Raw genomic sequence first — 15764 nt, 5'->3', positions numbered from 1 at the left:
GCGCGCGCGAGCCGCAACCCGTTCACGCTGCACGCTGCAGTATTCTTCAAGCGCCGCAAAACAGAGAATGGAGCCGTGCTTCTCCACCCTTGTCGTACAATTCGGGCGCGTGGAGGTCAAATCCGCGCAGCACGGGTCGATCCAGTCAAAAGCCGGTCTCACCTGCAAAAACGCGTCTTCACGATCGACGAGTCACTCGTCCTCTGTGTTCTGTGCTCCAGCTGCTGCTCGCTGTTTGCGTTCGCCTCGGCGGCCTCAACGTCACTTGGCCGTCTGTCTTTGGTGGGAACGGTTCACAGCTCAATACACGAGCAGAGAGAGGCGAGCTCCAGCGACCTCCGACTGAGTTGCGCGGCAGCTTTCAGCCCGTTTACTATTGAAAAAGACTCGCGTTCGTCAAGGCTGGCAATCACTTGCTGAGTCCTCGAAACCCGACGCCGAGACTTGACTGCCACCTCCCTTCAACACCGTCGGAACCGAGTCCATCCGCTTTAGTCGAGTCATTCATGTTTACCAAGGCCCGCGCGTACGTGGGAGATGAGGAACGGCGTCGCAAGCAGCGCGACCTCAAACGACGGTACCGTGAGCGGCGTAAAGTGAGTGTGCAGGTCCAATGTGCTTGCCTATGACGGGTACTGACCGTCGCTTCGTGCAGAATGACGTGCAGGCCATGCAGCAGCAAGTTGAGCAGTTGGAGACCCGGTACGACGCCCTGCTCAACGCACAGCAGCAAACGGCCGTATCTTCGCGCCGCGCGCCGTCTGCGCTCGAGCAGCAGTACGCCACGGCCACTAACGAGCTCAGCGCGTTGCGAAGGCAGATCGCACTGACCAAGCAGAAGTTGGCCGAGTTCGACGGCTTCGCGTCGTCTCTGGAGGTCTATCTCACGGACTTCGACGCGCCGTCGGCCATCACCGCGGCGTCTCTGGCTTCGAAGAGTTCACTGCTGATGGCGCCGTCGCTGCCGGGACCGGAACCGACCACCGAGCCCGCTCCGCGACTCACGGAGAGCGAGTGCCAGGAAATGATCAAAGCGTGCTACTACGAGATCTTCGACCGCCGCTTCCGCGGCCAGTGCTTGAGCTCGGGCATGCACATGCTCGGCTGGGAGGACCAAATGTTCCTGGACGGCACCAACCTGCAGTTCTCCATGTCCAAGCAGTTGACGGGAATGTCGGCCAACACGCTCATGCAGAAGACGTGGGACATCGTGACCACGGAAGAGCACATGCGCACGATCCAGTACTCGACGCTCGGCGTCAAGGTCCTGCACAAGATCAACGAGGACACGCTCGTCCTGCAGCGCTGCGTGCACCACCCGCAGCTCAAGACGGTCAACTGGAACAACATGGTCATGTTCCGACTGCGCAGCCCCCGAGGGTACGTGGTGGCCTACCAGACTATCAACCACCCTGCCTACGCCGAGGGCTACACCGAGTACTTCACCGGGCACGAGGATATCGTGGCCGAGGACCTGCAGCCCAAGTTCTCTCGCGTCAACACGCTGCAGTGGTTCCTGTTCGAGGAAGACGACAACCTCGACTTCGACATGGACAGCGGCGGCTCCGACCTCGAGTTGCTCGGCTCGAGTGACAGCGAAGACTCGTCCTCCAGCGTCAAGAAAGAGGTCCTGAGGAGGGGGAGGAGGGGGCTCGCACCTACACAGCCCCCACGGCCTTCTGGCGGCGTCAAGGTGACGATGGGTGGCAAAGTGGACAACCGAGATACTTCCTTCGCGCGCTTCTACATGTTCGAGGTGCTCACGTACATCATCCGCTGGGAGAACGCCGTGGGCTCTGCTCGACTCACGTTTGGATAAGCATCGAAGACAGCTCTATGACGTAACTAAATTAATGGCCGGGCCAAGTGCACCGCCGATCAACTGGTATCCAAACCCTGTCTTGCCTGCTGGTCATCCCATCAGCCTCCGCGCATCAACTTGCTTGACATTCACTTGGTCATCCCATCAGGTCTTTTGCGTCAACTTGTGTGATCCCAGCGTCAAAGGACGGAGGGCGCCAGGATCCTGCGGCTGTGCTCGCTTCATTCTCCAATCTTCCTCCTAATGGCGACTCCCGTGTACGACGTCGTGGTGGTCGGTGCCGGCCTCATGGGCAGCGCGGCCGCCTACTACGCCGCAAAAGAGGGCAAACGCGTGCTGCTGCTGGAGCAGTTCGAGCTGCTGCACGGCAAAGGCTCGAGTCACGGCTCCAGCCGCATCTTCCGCGTGGCCTACCCGAACGACATCTACACGGAGCTGTGCTTGACGTCGCTGGAGCTGTGGCGTGCAATCGAGAAAGAGGCCGACGTGCAGCTCATCCGCATGACCGGCGAGCTGGACTTCGCCTCCGAGCGGATCGACGAGCTGCGAGACTTGGAAGAGACCTTGGCTAAGTACCAGGTGCCGTTCGAGGTGCTCTCCGGAGCTCAAGCGAACGAGCGGTTCCCCGGCTTCTCGCTGCCTGGTAACAGCCACGCAGTGTTCAACCCCACGGCCGGAGTGCTGAACCCCACACTGGCGATGGCCACGCTGCACAAGTTGGCCCGGGGTCTAGGAGCCGAGATCCGGGAGCTTAGCCCGGTCAAGAGTGTGGTTGGGGAGCTCAATGATGACGGGTCTACGCTAGCTGTCGTCACGCTGGACGATAAGACGGAAGTGCGTGGCCATCAGTGCATCGTCACGGCCGGACCGTGGACGGACAAGGTGCTGCAGCCGTCGAACAAGGCCAAGCTGCAGCCGATCGCGACGTTCGGGACGTACTGGAAGTGCAAGGAGGAGCTATACACCCCGGACAAGTTCCCCGTGTTCATCAAGTACGGGTACCCGGAGGTCTACGGTTTGCCAATGATGGACCCTAGCGAAGGAGTGAAGATCTGCCGCCACGACGGACCCGCGGTTGACCCGGATGCACGCCAGGGCGTGACGCAGCCTGCGGCGGAGCAGGATCACTTGAAAGCCTTCGTCGCCGAGAACTTCTCGCACGTGGACTCGAGTGCGCCGCACCAGGTGGACCACTGCATGTACACCATGACGACGGATGCCAACTTCATCATCGACTTCCTCGACATCCCAACGAGCACGGCGTCTGCGACGAAACGCATTGTCGTCGGAGCTGGCTTCAGTGGCCATGGGGCGAAGATGACGCCGGTGATCGGCCAAATGCTCGCCGACTTGGCGCTCAAGAGCAAGACAACTCATTCGACCGAACTTTTCCACCTCTTGCGGTCGGATGCTACCCCGTTGGAGCATTGTGCCTTTCCGAAGTAAGAGTGAGCAGTACTACGATGAGAGAGAATGAACAGGATGCCGAGTAACTGTGCCAATGCAAAGTCATGTTTAGCTGTTACGAGATACCGTTGACTTGTCAGCCTGCCTTTGGGGAGCAAGGGGGTGAAGTCTATCGAAAGAGAGCGAGCAGGCTATACACCTTGAAAGCGTTCACGTCTTAGTTCTGCACTGGGGTTGCCGCCGCTCCGAGGTACAGACCAGGACTCTCGAGACGCTGACGCTTCTTGTAGACGACGAACGCACCAACAGCGGCCACCGCTGCGACGACACCGACAGTGCCGAAAACGGCGGACAAATCACTCGACTCATTCGAGCTCGCTGCCTTTTCAGTTGTGGACGTCGTGATCGTCTGGGTAGGGTCATCCGTTGACTCGGAAGTGGTCGACGCCACATCCGCTGAGGTCGAGTTGTCGGAGGGGACAGGAAGGCTCGGGCACGGAGTCGAAGTTTGGGCGGGACTGGTCGAGGCAAGTGGAAGACTCGGGCACGGAGTCGAAGTGGACTCTGTATCGGTGGTCGAGACCGAGCTGCTCGAGGCAAGTTCAAGTGTTGGGCATGGGGTCGATGTCGAGTCCCCTGTCGAGTACGAGGACTTCCCCGTCGTCGAATCGGTTGCTGTCTCTGGGTTGTCCGACGCAAGAGCAAGTGTCGGGCATGGGGTCGAAGTGGATTCTGCTGCCGCGGCTTTAGTTGCCGTAGAGGACGGGGAAGCGTTGGTGTCCGTGCTTTCCGTCGCAAGCGCAAGTGTCGGGCATGGAGTCGAAGTGGATTCTGCAGCCGTGGCTTTAGCTGCCGTAGAGGACGGGGAAGCGCTGGTGGTGTCCGAGCTTTCCGTCGCAAGCGCAAGTGTCGGGCACGGAGTCTCGGCTTCGGTAGTAGCTTCCGAACTTTCAGTGGCAAGTGCAAGTGTCGGGCACGGCGTAGACGTCTCAGCGTCAGAACTTTCCGCTGCGAGAGCTAGCGTCGGGCACGGTGTAGACGTCTCGGCTTCAGAACTCTTCGTGGCCAGAGCTAGCGTCGGGCATGGGGTAGATGCCGCGTCATACACGCAGCCCCATGCCCCAGTCTTGATCTTGGCACACACAGCGTTCGACGGTGCGACGCACGAATCGGTTCCCGTCCAGCTAGGAAGGGTTTCGTGGCAATCCTTCACGGCCACCGCGCCCTCAAGTGGGCACAGCGTTCCGGCCGGAGTGTCACCCGATCCGCTGCAGATCGGTCCTTCGATGCAGTATGTGGCATCGGTTTCCACGGACACTTCGATGCAGGTAGAGGAAGCTCCACCCGTCGATGCCGAGACAGCAGTGGTTGTTGTCGGGGCGGGCGTCACGGAGGACGTAGCCGTTGTCGTTGCCGCGGGGGTCACCGCCGGGGTGCCAGCCATAGCCACTCCTACCAGAATGGCGAAGGTGATGGTACTAGTGATCTTCATTGTTGAAGAGTACTGGTAGCTGTCGATGAGCGTCAGCTGCCAGTAGAGAACCAGGCGAGTGCGCCGTCCAATGGAAATTGATAAGTGGGAGCAGAGTGTGAATGGTTGCTAGCTACCTTAAGGCGGGGCAGGTTGGACCACCGGCATCCTTCGTGCTCAGGCAAAAACTGGTAAGATCAACGTAGGATTCGTGTCGCCAAACTTATCTGGTATCAATCTCGGTGATTTAGTGATTCCGCTCTGGACTCTCAACTCGAACACCAGCACAGGAGGAGGGCGTCGACCAATTCAATTGTTGTTCCTGTGTTGTTGAAAAGCATTACAAACTATCAGTTCACTGGGCCGAGGTGTGCAGGATCACCTCTGCGGTGGCCGGACCACCGAATCGCCGTAGACGGCGTCGATTGTTCAGCTGAACTGGACGAACGCAAACATAACATTGAGAAAGTGCCTTCACGCGCGTAAATCTGCCTCTAGGCGCGTGCACTCTGGCACCACTGCCGCCACCAGCGTGGTTTACAGTGGCAAGTTGTAGTCTACCACAACCTCCATGCTGCCAACTCAAGAAAATGCAAGCTTTGCATTGGGCGTATGCAAACGGTGGGCACGCGACGCTCATTTCAAATTCGCAACTCAACCACTAGGATAGTTCATCTGAAAACTTTGTCTGCACTTTCACCTATACGGAATCTGCCTCCCACCCCCACGGTTCGATGCATAGTTTTCAAGTTGTTGTAGGCCGACACGGTCACTCGTGGTCTTTCCCCGAGCCAGTAACATGAGCAACAAGCAAATGGATTAGTCTCACGCTTCACTTCGGGTGGTTCTTCGCTTCGTTCGCCTGCAACCTAAGAAACTTGTCTGTGTCATGAAAAGGAAGGAAACAAAAGTAGTGTTGGGGTTTGTGCGCGATACAACAGGGACGACCAACCTGAGTCTTACAGCGGAATCGGCACATTGCCGTGGTAGATGCTGTCCGACACTGATACACCTTTCAGCGCATTTCCAAGTACCAAGACGTCGAGCTCGAGGCTCCAGCTAACTACCAGCCCACTTCAACATCGTACTATGTCACTTCAATAAAGTGCGAATCGGTCACCTCGACTTCGGCTGGTTCACATCACGTCCAGCGCAACAATGGCCAAGTCTCAGGGCGACAAGAAGAAACGCCGCCGCAATGACAAAGTGCGTCTTCGAGTCTGCTTCACCATACATTACTCCAGTGTCCATCCTCACGCTTGATGTCACTAGAAAATGGGGGCCAACAGCTCCAACGCCGCGGCGCAGCAGATCCGCGCGGTCAAGTCGCAGACCAACGCCATTTTCTCGCTCACGGCGTCCTCCAACCCAAATCCCAAGAATTTGGGCCCGTTCAGCGACCGCCAGCGCATTTTGGTGGTCGGCGACGGAGATTTCTCCTTTTCGCTCGCTCTCGCCGTGTTCCTGGTACAGTTCTGGATATCAGAGACAGTAAAATTGGTGAACGTGGTAAAGTGACATTTTGTTTGACATTACTTAGGGAGGGAAGAACTTGGTAGCCACTTGCTACGACTCCAAGGGGGATCTGAAGGAAAAATACCCGAACGCGCTGCTGAACTGCGACGCGCTCGAGACTGCGGGGGTACAGAGTCTTTAGTTGCCAGGTTTTGGTTGTGGTAAGGGACTAATTTGTGTGTTTTTGTGTGTTTTTGCTGCAGGCTCAAGTTCACTTCGATGTGGACGCGACGCACCTACAGAAGGAGAGTTGGCTGGGTGTGGGCGAGCCGTTCCAGTCGATCGTGTTCAACTTCCCGCATCTTGGCGGCGCCACGGAGGAGGACGTGGCGAACAACCAGAAACTGCTGCGGGAGTTCTTCTATTCGACGCGGCCGTACCTGCACCCCACGCGTGGACAAGTGCTCGTGTCCCTGCGCAATACGCTGTTCTACAACCGCTGGAAAATTCACGAGCAGGCCGCTGCGAGTGGCTTCAAGATGAAGCGGTAGGCTTCAACTGAGCATTTTGCTGCAGGAATTCCTTCTCGCGTTGACGCTCGTTTTGATCTTACAGGACGGAGCCATTCGACGCAAGCATTTACTCCGGCTACGAGCCACAGCGAACGCACCCGGCGTCATTCCGAGGCGAGCCGCCCTCTACGACTGGAGCACACTACTTCATCTTTTCTCTTGACCAGAGCCTTCAAGTTGTTGACCCGCGTCGGCAAACCCCTCGGCGATCAGATGCAAGCGAGGCCCCTCGTGGTGATCTCGTCAAGAAGGTACGGTTGTGCTTGCCGGAATGGATGCTTTGATTGATCTTGTAAACTAATGGATTGATGAATCATAGGGCGCGGCAAAAAAGAAAGCGGCCGCACCGCCCACCAAGATGGCTTGCCAGCCCTGCGGTCTCACGTTCCGCGACGTGAAGAAATACAACGGACACATGAACTCGGCCAAGCACGCCAAGAAGGTGAAAGCGCTGAAAAAGAAGCACTAGCGTGCGACTTGGTGGCTCATGGATGTAGCAGAGACCTTCATGAAGCTACGCACCAGGTTGTGTTGAGCTAATAGATTTCTTCTTGTCAAGCATTGTCTCTGCCTCATCTACTCGAGCTCGACAATGAGCTTGCCTATGTTTTCACGAGCAAACATGCGGTCGATGGCGTCCGGGATGGACTCGAACCCCTTGTACTTGGTGGGGTCGACACCGGGCTTCAGCTTCCCCTCGTCGATGAGCTTGAGCAGCCTGTCGGTGTGCTCACGGATGTGCTCTTCGAAGTGGTACATGAAGAACCCGCGGATAGAGGCCGACTTCATCAACACCTTCTCGTTCGCTTCCCACGATAGCAAGGGCGCAGGCTTGGGAGCATCGTCGTCAGTCTTGGATTCCAGCACCCTCGAGATGAAGCCGATCTTGATGATTCGTCCGTGCACTGCGATGTTGTCGACAGCGGCGCGGAACATTTCACCCCCGATAGACTCGAACACGATGTCCACTCCGTTCGGATACTCCGCCTTGAGCACCTCGCTCACGTTCTCCTTGTTGTAGTTGATGACGCGGTCACAGCCGAGCTCCTTCAACGCTTCCACCTTCTCGTCCGAACTCGTCGTTCCGATGACGTGGTTCCCCGCCAGTTTAGCGAGCTGCACTACGAACTGGCCGGTGCCACCCGCGGCTGCCGTCACAAGCACAGTCTCGTTCGACTTCATTTCGCCGAGGTACTCTAAGCACATTGACGCGGAGACGCCACCGACTGCCACTGGGAGTGCGTTCGCAGTGAGCTCCGGGATCTTGATTGCCGCTGATGCTGGCACCTCGACGTACTCTGCGTAAGCTCCGAGCGTCTGGTACATGACCGCATCGCCAACCTTCACGGAGGTGACGTCATTCCGGACTTCGGTCACGATTCCCGCCCCCTCGACACCCGCGAGGAATGGCAACTTGTCGTTGTACATGCCGTTCGTGAGATTGACGTCGGTGGAGTTGATACCCAGGAAGCGGTTCTTCACCACGATGTTGCCAGGCCCAGCCGTGGGCAGCTCGGGCACGGTCACGATCTTAGTGGCGGCTCGGAAGTTCTTGCTTAGCTTTTGCACTTGCACTGCGCGGTACGACGGCATGGTTTGAGGTAGTGGGAGCTGGAAGCGACGAGTTGATGAGGAGGCAAATTCCAAAGTGAGCGAAGATGGCAACCGCACAGACCTCGCAAAGTTGCACACTGTAATCCGGTGGCGGACGCAATCGGCCTTGAGAAAACCTCGTGCGTGGAACCCACCATCATGGCCGATTTGTTTGCGATAGTCTCGGATCCTGTAAACGGCTACACTAGCGTTAACACGAACGAAAATCGTTGAAAACCAGCCTTGTAACTCAGATTTTCGCTACTGGTTGGCCAATTGGCTCGGCAATGGCTTCATTCATGCCTTTGTTCGATACGGTTTCTGTTTTTTGGCTTGAGTTGCTGAACGCACTTTAGCGAACGAACTTACACGTGCCTAGGTCTCAATGGGGAGGTCGCTGCGCAGGCCCCACTCGGACCACGATCCATCGTACACGGGAGCCCTGCAGCGATACCGCCAATAACGCAGTGAAGTTAGAACTGACATACGCAAAGGTGACTTACAGCGCGATACTTACTTCTCCAGCGGCTTGCCAGTCAAGTGCAGCCCGAACGTCAAAACACTCGCAGTCACACCAGAACCACAGCTGTATACGAAAGAAAACAACCCGAAAACATGGGCAACCAAGCATTAGAACCGCCACAAGCTAAGCAGACGACCAAATACGTAGGCGTACCTCGTGATGATTGGGCTAGTTTCGTCCATCTTCACGTCTACCGATTCAAAAAAAAATAGGGAGTGAGAAATAGTCTGCATATCGTTGGCACTGCAAAGAATGCATCACGTACTCGCTTCGGCAAAAGCGTTCTTGATTTCGTCCAGCTCGCGGAAGAGCTGCACGAATAGAAAGTAAAACGTTTAGCTCCCAGTAAATGCCTCGACTTCCAAACCAACAAGTGCGCTCACCGAGAAATCGTCCGGGCTGACAAGCTTGCCAAATGGCACGTTGACCGAGCCTGGAATGTGCCCGCTACGCATACCGGGACGTGGTTCCTACAGTAAGAAAAGTAATTCGGTCAGCACTACAGTAGTAGAAATCATCACCCAGCACTAACGTACGGGTTCCTTGGCATAGAAGCGGGCAGCTCCACGGGCATCCACGATCTGCGTGTCCGAGCCAACCTTGGCCAGCACATCCTCCCAGGACACAGAGAGAGCCTCGTTCGGCTTGGCCTTGTAAGCTGCACCTGCCACCACCTTCTGCGGCTCACCCGTTTCAATGTCGCGCTTCTCGCTCTTCCACTTGGTGATGCCACCTGTCAAAACCAGGGGGACATCATGAGCTCTTGAGCTGTTCGACCATAGACAACGACCACCCACCGTTCAGGATGTGCACACTGTCGTGGCCAAAGTACTTGAACGTCCACCAGCAGCGCGCGGGACTGCGTCCAACAACAACAAAAAGTAAAAATATGTCAGCTAACTTCTCTAAACTACTCGTTTTTAACTCTATCTGCATTTACCTAAAGCAATTCTTGCCGCCGTAGACGATCACCGTGTCGTCGTTCTCCACTCCGAGGTACATCATGGCATGCTCGAACGTCTCCACTGTAGTAACAAAACAGCGGCAAGATAAATATCTTTCACACATATCTTCCCTCGCAAACGTAATACATTACGGCTCGGCAGCATGTGCGGCAGCGTGGACGCCGTGTCTGAGATCTGCTCAATGTCGAAGAACTGGGCGCCCGGCAGGCGCTCGGCTGCGAACTCCTTGGCGGCGTCGCGGCTCTTGTCCAGGTACCAGGACGCGTCCAGGAAGCGCACGCGGCCGCTCTCAGTCAGCGTCTGAGCTTGCTGCGTGGACAGCAGCGGCGATAAGGAGCTGGCGAGGCGGGAGGAGGAGCCGCTCATGGTCTGGAGCAGGGGCGAGGAGCGGCGAGCGAGCATCGTCAAATGGTATGCGCAAACTACCAGGTAGTCAAATACTGTGGGTAGAAATGTCATTGTTTGACTTGGGTTTTGTAAAGTCATACTAGATGCATTGTGGCGAATTGTAGATATTGCGAAAGTAGCCATGTTGAAGTGGAAGTTGAAGTGAGACATAGATTGACATGTACAGCGCTGCAGAGTAGAGCGACCCTACCATTGGGGAATGTAAGAGGAGAGTACACGCATTCGAGAGGTAAGACTTAGACGGGGGTCGCGACGTGGCCCTGGTACACGTGGAGCGACGTCCTGTCGGCGTTCTGGCGGCGCTGGTAGGCCGCGAAGCCTGCGATGGCCAAGATGGCACCCACGCCGGCAACGATAGCTGCGACGCCTCCGATGCCAATAGCCGACGCTGTATTAACGTTGTCGCTCGCATCGTTGGTCTTCGTGGTGATTTGTTGGCTCGTCGAGGAATCGGTCTGCTGCTGCTGTTGGTTTTGGTCCTGGACTTGCTGCTTCTCGCCATTCTGAGTTTGATCCTGCTGTTGCTGCTCCGGGGTAGCTGGCGTCACTGATGGAGTCGATTTCGGAGGCTGAGTGGTCGAGTAAGGAGCTACGGTCGGAGGCTGAGTGGTCGAGTAAGGAGCTACGGTCGGAGGCTGCGTCGTCTCAGGCGGCACCGGAGTCGACGGGTACGGAGCTACGGTCGGAGGCTGCGTGGTCTCAGGCGGAATCGGAGTCGACGGGTACGGAGCTACAGTCGGAGGCTGCGTGGTCTCAGGTGGCACCAGAGTCGACGGGTAAGGAGTCGTCGGCGAAGGTGTCATACCATACGTTGGAGTTGGCGACGGCGCCTCCTCGTACGGACCCGGTGTCGTTGGCGCAGGGGTGATTTCGACCCAGGTCGGCGTTGGTGACGGCACCTCCTCCGAGGGACATGGCGTAGTTGGCGCGGGAGTCACCCCATACGTTGGAGTTGGCGACGGCGCCTCCTCGTACGGACCCGGTGTCGTTGGCGCAGGGGTGATTTCGACCCAGGTCGGCGTTGGTGACGGCACCTCCTCCAAGGGACATGGCGTAGTTGGCGCGGGAGTCACCCCATACGTTGGAGTTGGCGACGGCGCCTCCTCGTACGGACCCGGTGTCGTTGGCGCAGGGGTGATTTCGACCCAGGTCGGCGTTGGTGACGGCACCTCCTCCGAGGGACATGGCGTAGTTGGCGCGGGAGTCACCCCATACGTTGGAGTTGGCGACGGCGCCTCCTCGTACGGACCCGGTGTCGTTGGCGCAGGGGTGATTTCGACCCAGGTCGGCGTTGGTGACGGCACCTCCTCCGAGGGACATGGCGTAGTTGGCGCGGGAGTCACCCCATACGTTGGAGTTGGCGACGGCGCCTCCTCGTACGGACCCGGTGTCGTTGGCGCAGGGGTGATTTCGACCCAGGTCGGCGTTGGTGACGGCACCTCCTCCGAGGGACATGGCGTAGTTGGCGCGGGAGTCATACCATACGTTGGAGTTGGTGACGGCGCCTCCTCGTACGGACCCGGTGTCGTTGGCGCAGGGGTGATTTCGACCCAGGTCGGCGTTGGTGACGGCACCTCCTCCGAGGGACATGGCGTAGTTGGCGCGGGAGTCACCCCATACGTTGGAGTTGGCGACGGCGCCTCCTCGTACGGACCCGGTGTCGTTGGCGCAGGGGTGATTTCGACCCAGGTCGGCGTTGGTGACGGCACCTCCTCCGAGGGACATGGCGTAGTTGGCGCGGGAGTCACCCCATACGTTGGAGTTGGCGACGGCGCCTCCTCGTACGGACCCGGTGTCGTTGGCGCAGGGGTGATTTCGACCCAGGTCGGCGTTGGTGACGGCACCTCCTCCGAGGGACATGGCGTAGTTGGCGCGGGAGTCACCCCATACGTTGGAGTTGGCGGCGGAACGTCCTTGGAAGGGCATGGCGTGGCAGGAGGCGGAGAAATATCCACCCAGGTGGGCGTTGGTGATGGTACATCCCGATATGGCGTGGTAGACGCCGGGGTTGGCTGCTCGTATGTGTCCGGTGTTGATTGCTCGTATGTTTCCGGGGTGGTTGGAGCAGGTGTGATGTAGTCGCCTACCTTTGGCTCGCCAAAGACGCAGCCCCATGCACCAGACGCGACACGTGCACACATCGCGTCAACCGGAGCCTCGCATTTGCCCACACCAGCCCAGCTAGGAAGAGTATCGATGCAATCTTTCACGGCAATGTCACCCTTGGTAGGACAAAGCACTCCAGCAGGCTCGTTGTCAGCTCCGCTGCAAACCGGACCTTGGATGCAGTACGTCGCGTCACCTTCGACTGAAACCTCAGTACATGGCTGCGTGTACGTCGGCTCCGAGTACGGAGTGGTAGGCGAAGGAGTAGTATCGATGACTGTCGACGGTGCAGGCGTCGGGGCGTACGCTTGCTCCGTGATCGTCGCTGATGCCGGCGTCGTGACACCCAATTCTCCGGTCGTCGTGGTCGGAGCAGGGGTGGACTGCTGCACCGCGTTGCTGGGGTTTCCAGCAGCTACGACGCTCAGCAGCACGGCGGGAAAGAGGATGACGCTGATCTTCATGCCCCGTCCAGTGGTTGAGTTGGCGGGTAGAACGTACTCGTACTGCCGAGGCAAATTGAGAAGTGAGACTGCCACACGCACTATCCATACTATGGAGTCCATTAGACCCCGCCACCATGTAAATAGGTGACTTTCACACGACTTGTAGAATGAGGCCGTATCCTGCAAAACAGCCTTACACAAACAGCTTTTTGTCCGTTTAGTTTTCTGGGTTCAACGCTCTCAACGTTGAGCTTCTGGCGTCCGTGTACGCTGGCACAACACTTGGAACGGCTGTCTAGCAGATTGAGTTCGCATGTGGCGGTGCTAACGTGAAAATTTGCAGCACCAACGTCAGACCACCTGCTCGCGTTGGGAATCTGGATGCCGAACAAACGGTTCAAGCGTAGCGGCTCTCGGGTTTCACGTGGGTGGCCACGCTGTGTCTAGTGCAGTGTCGAGGCGAGCGGTTGCCTGGTCTGTGAAGTGATACGTCTTATGCCCTAATTTCTAAGGATCACAAGGTGCATCTGCATTTCGAGAGCGTTAGCGCAGACATGCGCCGCTGGGAAGAACCCACCTACGCAACGCGCCGGCGGCTTGCAGCAGGCTCCGATGACCATGTGACGGATGAGCTTTCCACGCGTATTAGCGCTGACAAGTAGCGAGAACCTGCCTCTCGATGACTCTTGAACGTGTTACTCGTGCCTGGACGCTCGAGGCTGCGGTCTCTCTCCACTGAGCACATTTGCAGTGACTGTCAATCCGTACAGAGATGTCAGGTCTCCGGAGCCAAGTTGATTCAGTAGAGTCGATGATAGGCCTCACAGGCCACAGACACAGGACGCACGCATTGCCCAGGCCACTTGCTTCAACCTCCCACTAAAGTGCGAATACTGTAACCTTTCACGCCGCCAATGATGATCCGCGAGCGAGGAGCTCCCGAGTCCTGGGACTTGAGCTGGATGGCGGCCGCTACGCAGAGCCTGGAGACGTACGAGGCTGCTCTCGAGACAGCGGAGGTTCGTGCGGTCTTACACAGCTGCTTTCGACGCTCTACCGCCCCCAATAACCCAAGTAAACTACATGTTAGTTCCCTAGTTTGCTTCTGGCGGCGCTGGACGAGCTGCTGCAGGCCCCAGAGGCCAATGCTGCGCCACTGCGGGAGCTGAGCGACGTCTGTGCGTGGGTCGCCTCTCTTATGACTCAAAAGGAGGAAACACTGACGCTCAGTTCCAGTGCTGCAGATGATCGCGTTCCCCATTGACTTGGAGCTGCCCCAGGAGACAGTGACGACGCTGCATGCGGCTCGGGACTGGGCCATCCAGACGCTGCTAGACGTCCAACCGACCGAGAACTCAACTGCCGACGTGCTACTGACGACGTCCAAGCCACTGCAGCAGATGCAGGCCAAACTGTTCGCGTCAGCGCCTTGCAGACAGGCAGACGTGCAGATGGAGCTGCTCCAGTCGCTTCTAGCTGCAGTGGAAGACGAACAAGAGGCTGACACACTCTCCAGTGTGCTGGAGATGTGCACCACGAGTTTGGAGAGTGATGAAGAGTTTCTGCAGTTCGCGGAGGCTGCGTTGTCTGGCAAGACGGAGGCGTTGGTGCTCGGCAGTGGCTTCCTCCAGCGACTATTTGATAGACGGTCGGTGCCGCTGCAAGCCGATGAGCACCTGAGTGAGAGCAGAGGACGCCGAAAACGACGATTGTTTGACGTGCTAGCGTTGGAAAGCAAGATCCGTCTGTGGGCGAACCACCTCCCGAGCTGGCGTTCACAACTGCAGACGTGGATGCTCGAGGCCCACCGAGCACCGCTTGAACCGATTAGTGCTGTGCTACCCGATGGTTGGTGCTATGAGGATGAATCGGGTGCTGCAAGCTCGGCGTCGATAGTTGTGATAGAAGCTTGCCGCCGCTATTCGCACCTGTACGTCACGTTCGTCGAGTGGTGTCGGTCTCATGTGAGTCTGCTCTCATCCTGCCGTAGTATGGAACTCGTCAGTGTGCTGTCACGGAGCACACGACAGGAAAACGATACCAAGCTATTTAGTCGCCAATTGCTGGGCCAAGTACCGATGATGAATCGCCTACCTGGAAGCTGGTCACCTGACCAGCGAGAAGGCGCTTTCACCGCACTAGGCAGCAAACTCGAGCAGCTCCAAACAACCCGCAGCGCTTCTGATATTGCATGGCAGTTCGAGTGGATCGGTGTCCTGGAGCGGCCAAACCTGCTACATGAGGCACTGGAGATCACTTTCTGTGGGGACCGTGATGGAAGTTCGAGGGGCGACGGCAAACAACCTGCAGCTCACTACGCCACTACGTTCTTCAGTTGGTTTTACTCGTATTCAAGTTATGAATCGGCTGACGAGATCGCAGCACTACTCACGCAGATATCTTCGGAGCTGAAGGTGCTCGACATCAGTAGCGGGGCGCAGTGGCTCCGACGGACCCGCGCCGATTTCGGTGGACTTCCCATCTTGCGCCTTCGGTTGGTTTGGTTTTGGCTTTTGAAAAGCATCCAAGTTGCATTGGTGACTCCTGTACCAGTAACTACGGCCCCCACGACCGATGTTCTCGAGTCTGTAGAGTACATTTTCCGCCGCTTCACGCCGCCTAGAGCCAAAAGGTAAGGCTGCAATCGCACTTTGGTTACCCTCTTCTTACCTCTGTATATCGTATTGACAGGCCTTTTCAAGTGGAGTTAGTGACGCAGTTACTGGCTGAGCTGGAATGGCGCGCAACGAATGCCAACGCGAAGACCAAGGACGAATTCTTGGACGGAATCGCGCCACTTTGTGCCTGGCTCACAAAGATCGTTCGGCTCATGCAGCTCGAGGAGCAAACAACACACCAGAAAGACAGCAGAAGTCGCTATGGTGGCCGTAGGAGCCCTACAAACGACGTGCAGCACTTGGCCGAGCGGCTCGAACCGTTCCTGTGTTGAAAGGAATGCTAATTCAATTGTTGTAACGCTAGCTTCAACGTCTGAC

General features: G+C 57.4%; 8 protein-coding genes across 8 annotated transcripts; 4 read left to right on the top strand and 4 right to left on the bottom strand.

Annotated features, from left to right (window-relative positions):
- Positions 1–506: 506 nt before the first annotated feature.
- On the top strand, positions 507–1819 carry KRP23_6743 (uncharacterized protein; the record flags this gene model as incomplete). The annotated part of the gene is made up of 2 exons (XM_067891972.1): positions 507–596; positions 656–1819. The coding sequence occupies 2 exons, from the start codon at positions 507–509 to the stop codon at positions 1817–1819; spliced, it is 1254 nt and encodes a 417-aa protein (XP_067746277.1).
- Positions 1820–2065: 246 nt separating this feature from the next.
- KRP23_6742 (putative sarcosine oxidase) lies at positions 2066–3268 on the top strand (the record flags this gene model as incomplete). Its single annotated transcript, XM_067891971.1, has 1 exon — positions 2066–3268. One exon carries the CDS (start codon positions 2066–2068, stop codon positions 3266–3268), a length of 1203 nt encoding a protein of 400 aa, XP_067746276.1.
- A 178-nt stretch (positions 3269–3446) lies between these two features.
- On the bottom strand, positions 3447–4721 carry KRP23_6741 (uncharacterized protein; the record flags this gene model as incomplete). Its single annotated transcript, XM_067891969.1, has 1 exon — positions 3447–4721. The coding sequence occupies one exon, from the start codon at positions 4719–4721 to the stop codon at positions 3447–3449; it is 1275 nt and encodes a 424-aa protein (XP_067746275.1).
- A 1137-nt stretch (positions 4722–5858) lies between these two features.
- Positions 5859–7196, top strand: KRP23_6740 (25S rRNA (uridine-N(3))-methyltransferase; the record flags this gene model as incomplete). The annotated part of the gene is made up of 6 exons (XM_067891968.1): positions 5859–5906; positions 5973–6167; positions 6241–6342; positions 6419–6702; positions 6771–6978; positions 7047–7196. The coding sequence occupies 6 exons, from the start codon at positions 5859–5861 to the stop codon at positions 7194–7196; spliced, it is 987 nt and encodes a 328-aa protein (XP_067746274.1).
- Positions 7197–7303: 107 nt separating this feature from the next.
- On the bottom strand, positions 7304–8320 carry KRP23_6739 (Prostaglandin reductase-3; the record flags this gene model as incomplete). The annotated part of the gene is made up of 1 exon (XM_067891967.1): positions 7304–8320. The coding sequence occupies one exon, from the start codon at positions 8318–8320 to the stop codon at positions 7304–7306; it is 1017 nt and encodes a 338-aa protein (XP_067746273.1).
- A 375-nt stretch (positions 8321–8695) lies between these two features.
- On the bottom strand, positions 8696–10174 carry KRP23_6738 (Thiosulfate/3-mercaptopyruvate sulfurtransferase 1, mitochondrial; the record flags this gene model as incomplete). Its single annotated transcript, XM_067891966.1, has 9 exons — positions 8696–8762; positions 8838–8906; positions 8997–9033; positions 9109–9154; positions 9227–9313; positions 9380–9576; positions 9641–9702; positions 9784–9868; positions 9940–10174. 9 exons carry the CDS (start codon positions 10172–10174, stop codon positions 8696–8698), a joined length of 885 nt encoding a protein of 294 aa, XP_067746272.1.
- Positions 10175–10452: 278 nt separating this feature from the next.
- On the bottom strand, positions 10453–12786 carry KRP23_6737 (uncharacterized protein; the record flags this gene model as incomplete). Its single annotated transcript, XM_067891965.1, has 1 exon — positions 10453–12786. The coding sequence occupies one exon, from the start codon at positions 12784–12786 to the stop codon at positions 10453–10455; it is 2334 nt and encodes a 777-aa protein (XP_067746271.1).
- Positions 12787–13682: 896 nt separating this feature from the next.
- On the top strand, positions 13683–15718 carry KRP23_6736 (uncharacterized protein; the record flags this gene model as incomplete). Its single annotated transcript, XM_067891964.1, has 4 exons — positions 13683–13787; positions 13859–13946; positions 14005–15400; positions 15460–15718. The coding sequence occupies 4 exons, from the start codon at positions 13683–13685 to the stop codon at positions 15716–15718; spliced, it is 1848 nt and encodes a 615-aa protein (XP_067746270.1).
- Between the last annotated feature and the right edge of the window lie 46 nt (positions 15719–15764).

This window comes from Phytophthora ramorum, assembly GCF_020800215.1.
Source record: "Phytophthora ramorum isolate Pr-102 chromosome Unknown Phyram_PR-102_s0005, whole genome shotgun sequence".
In the NCBI taxonomy this organism is placed as follows: Eukaryota; Oomycota; class Peronosporomycetes; order Peronosporales; family Peronosporaceae; genus Phytophthora; species Phytophthora ramorum.
This window is presented reverse-complemented; position numbering and strand designations above follow the sequence as displayed.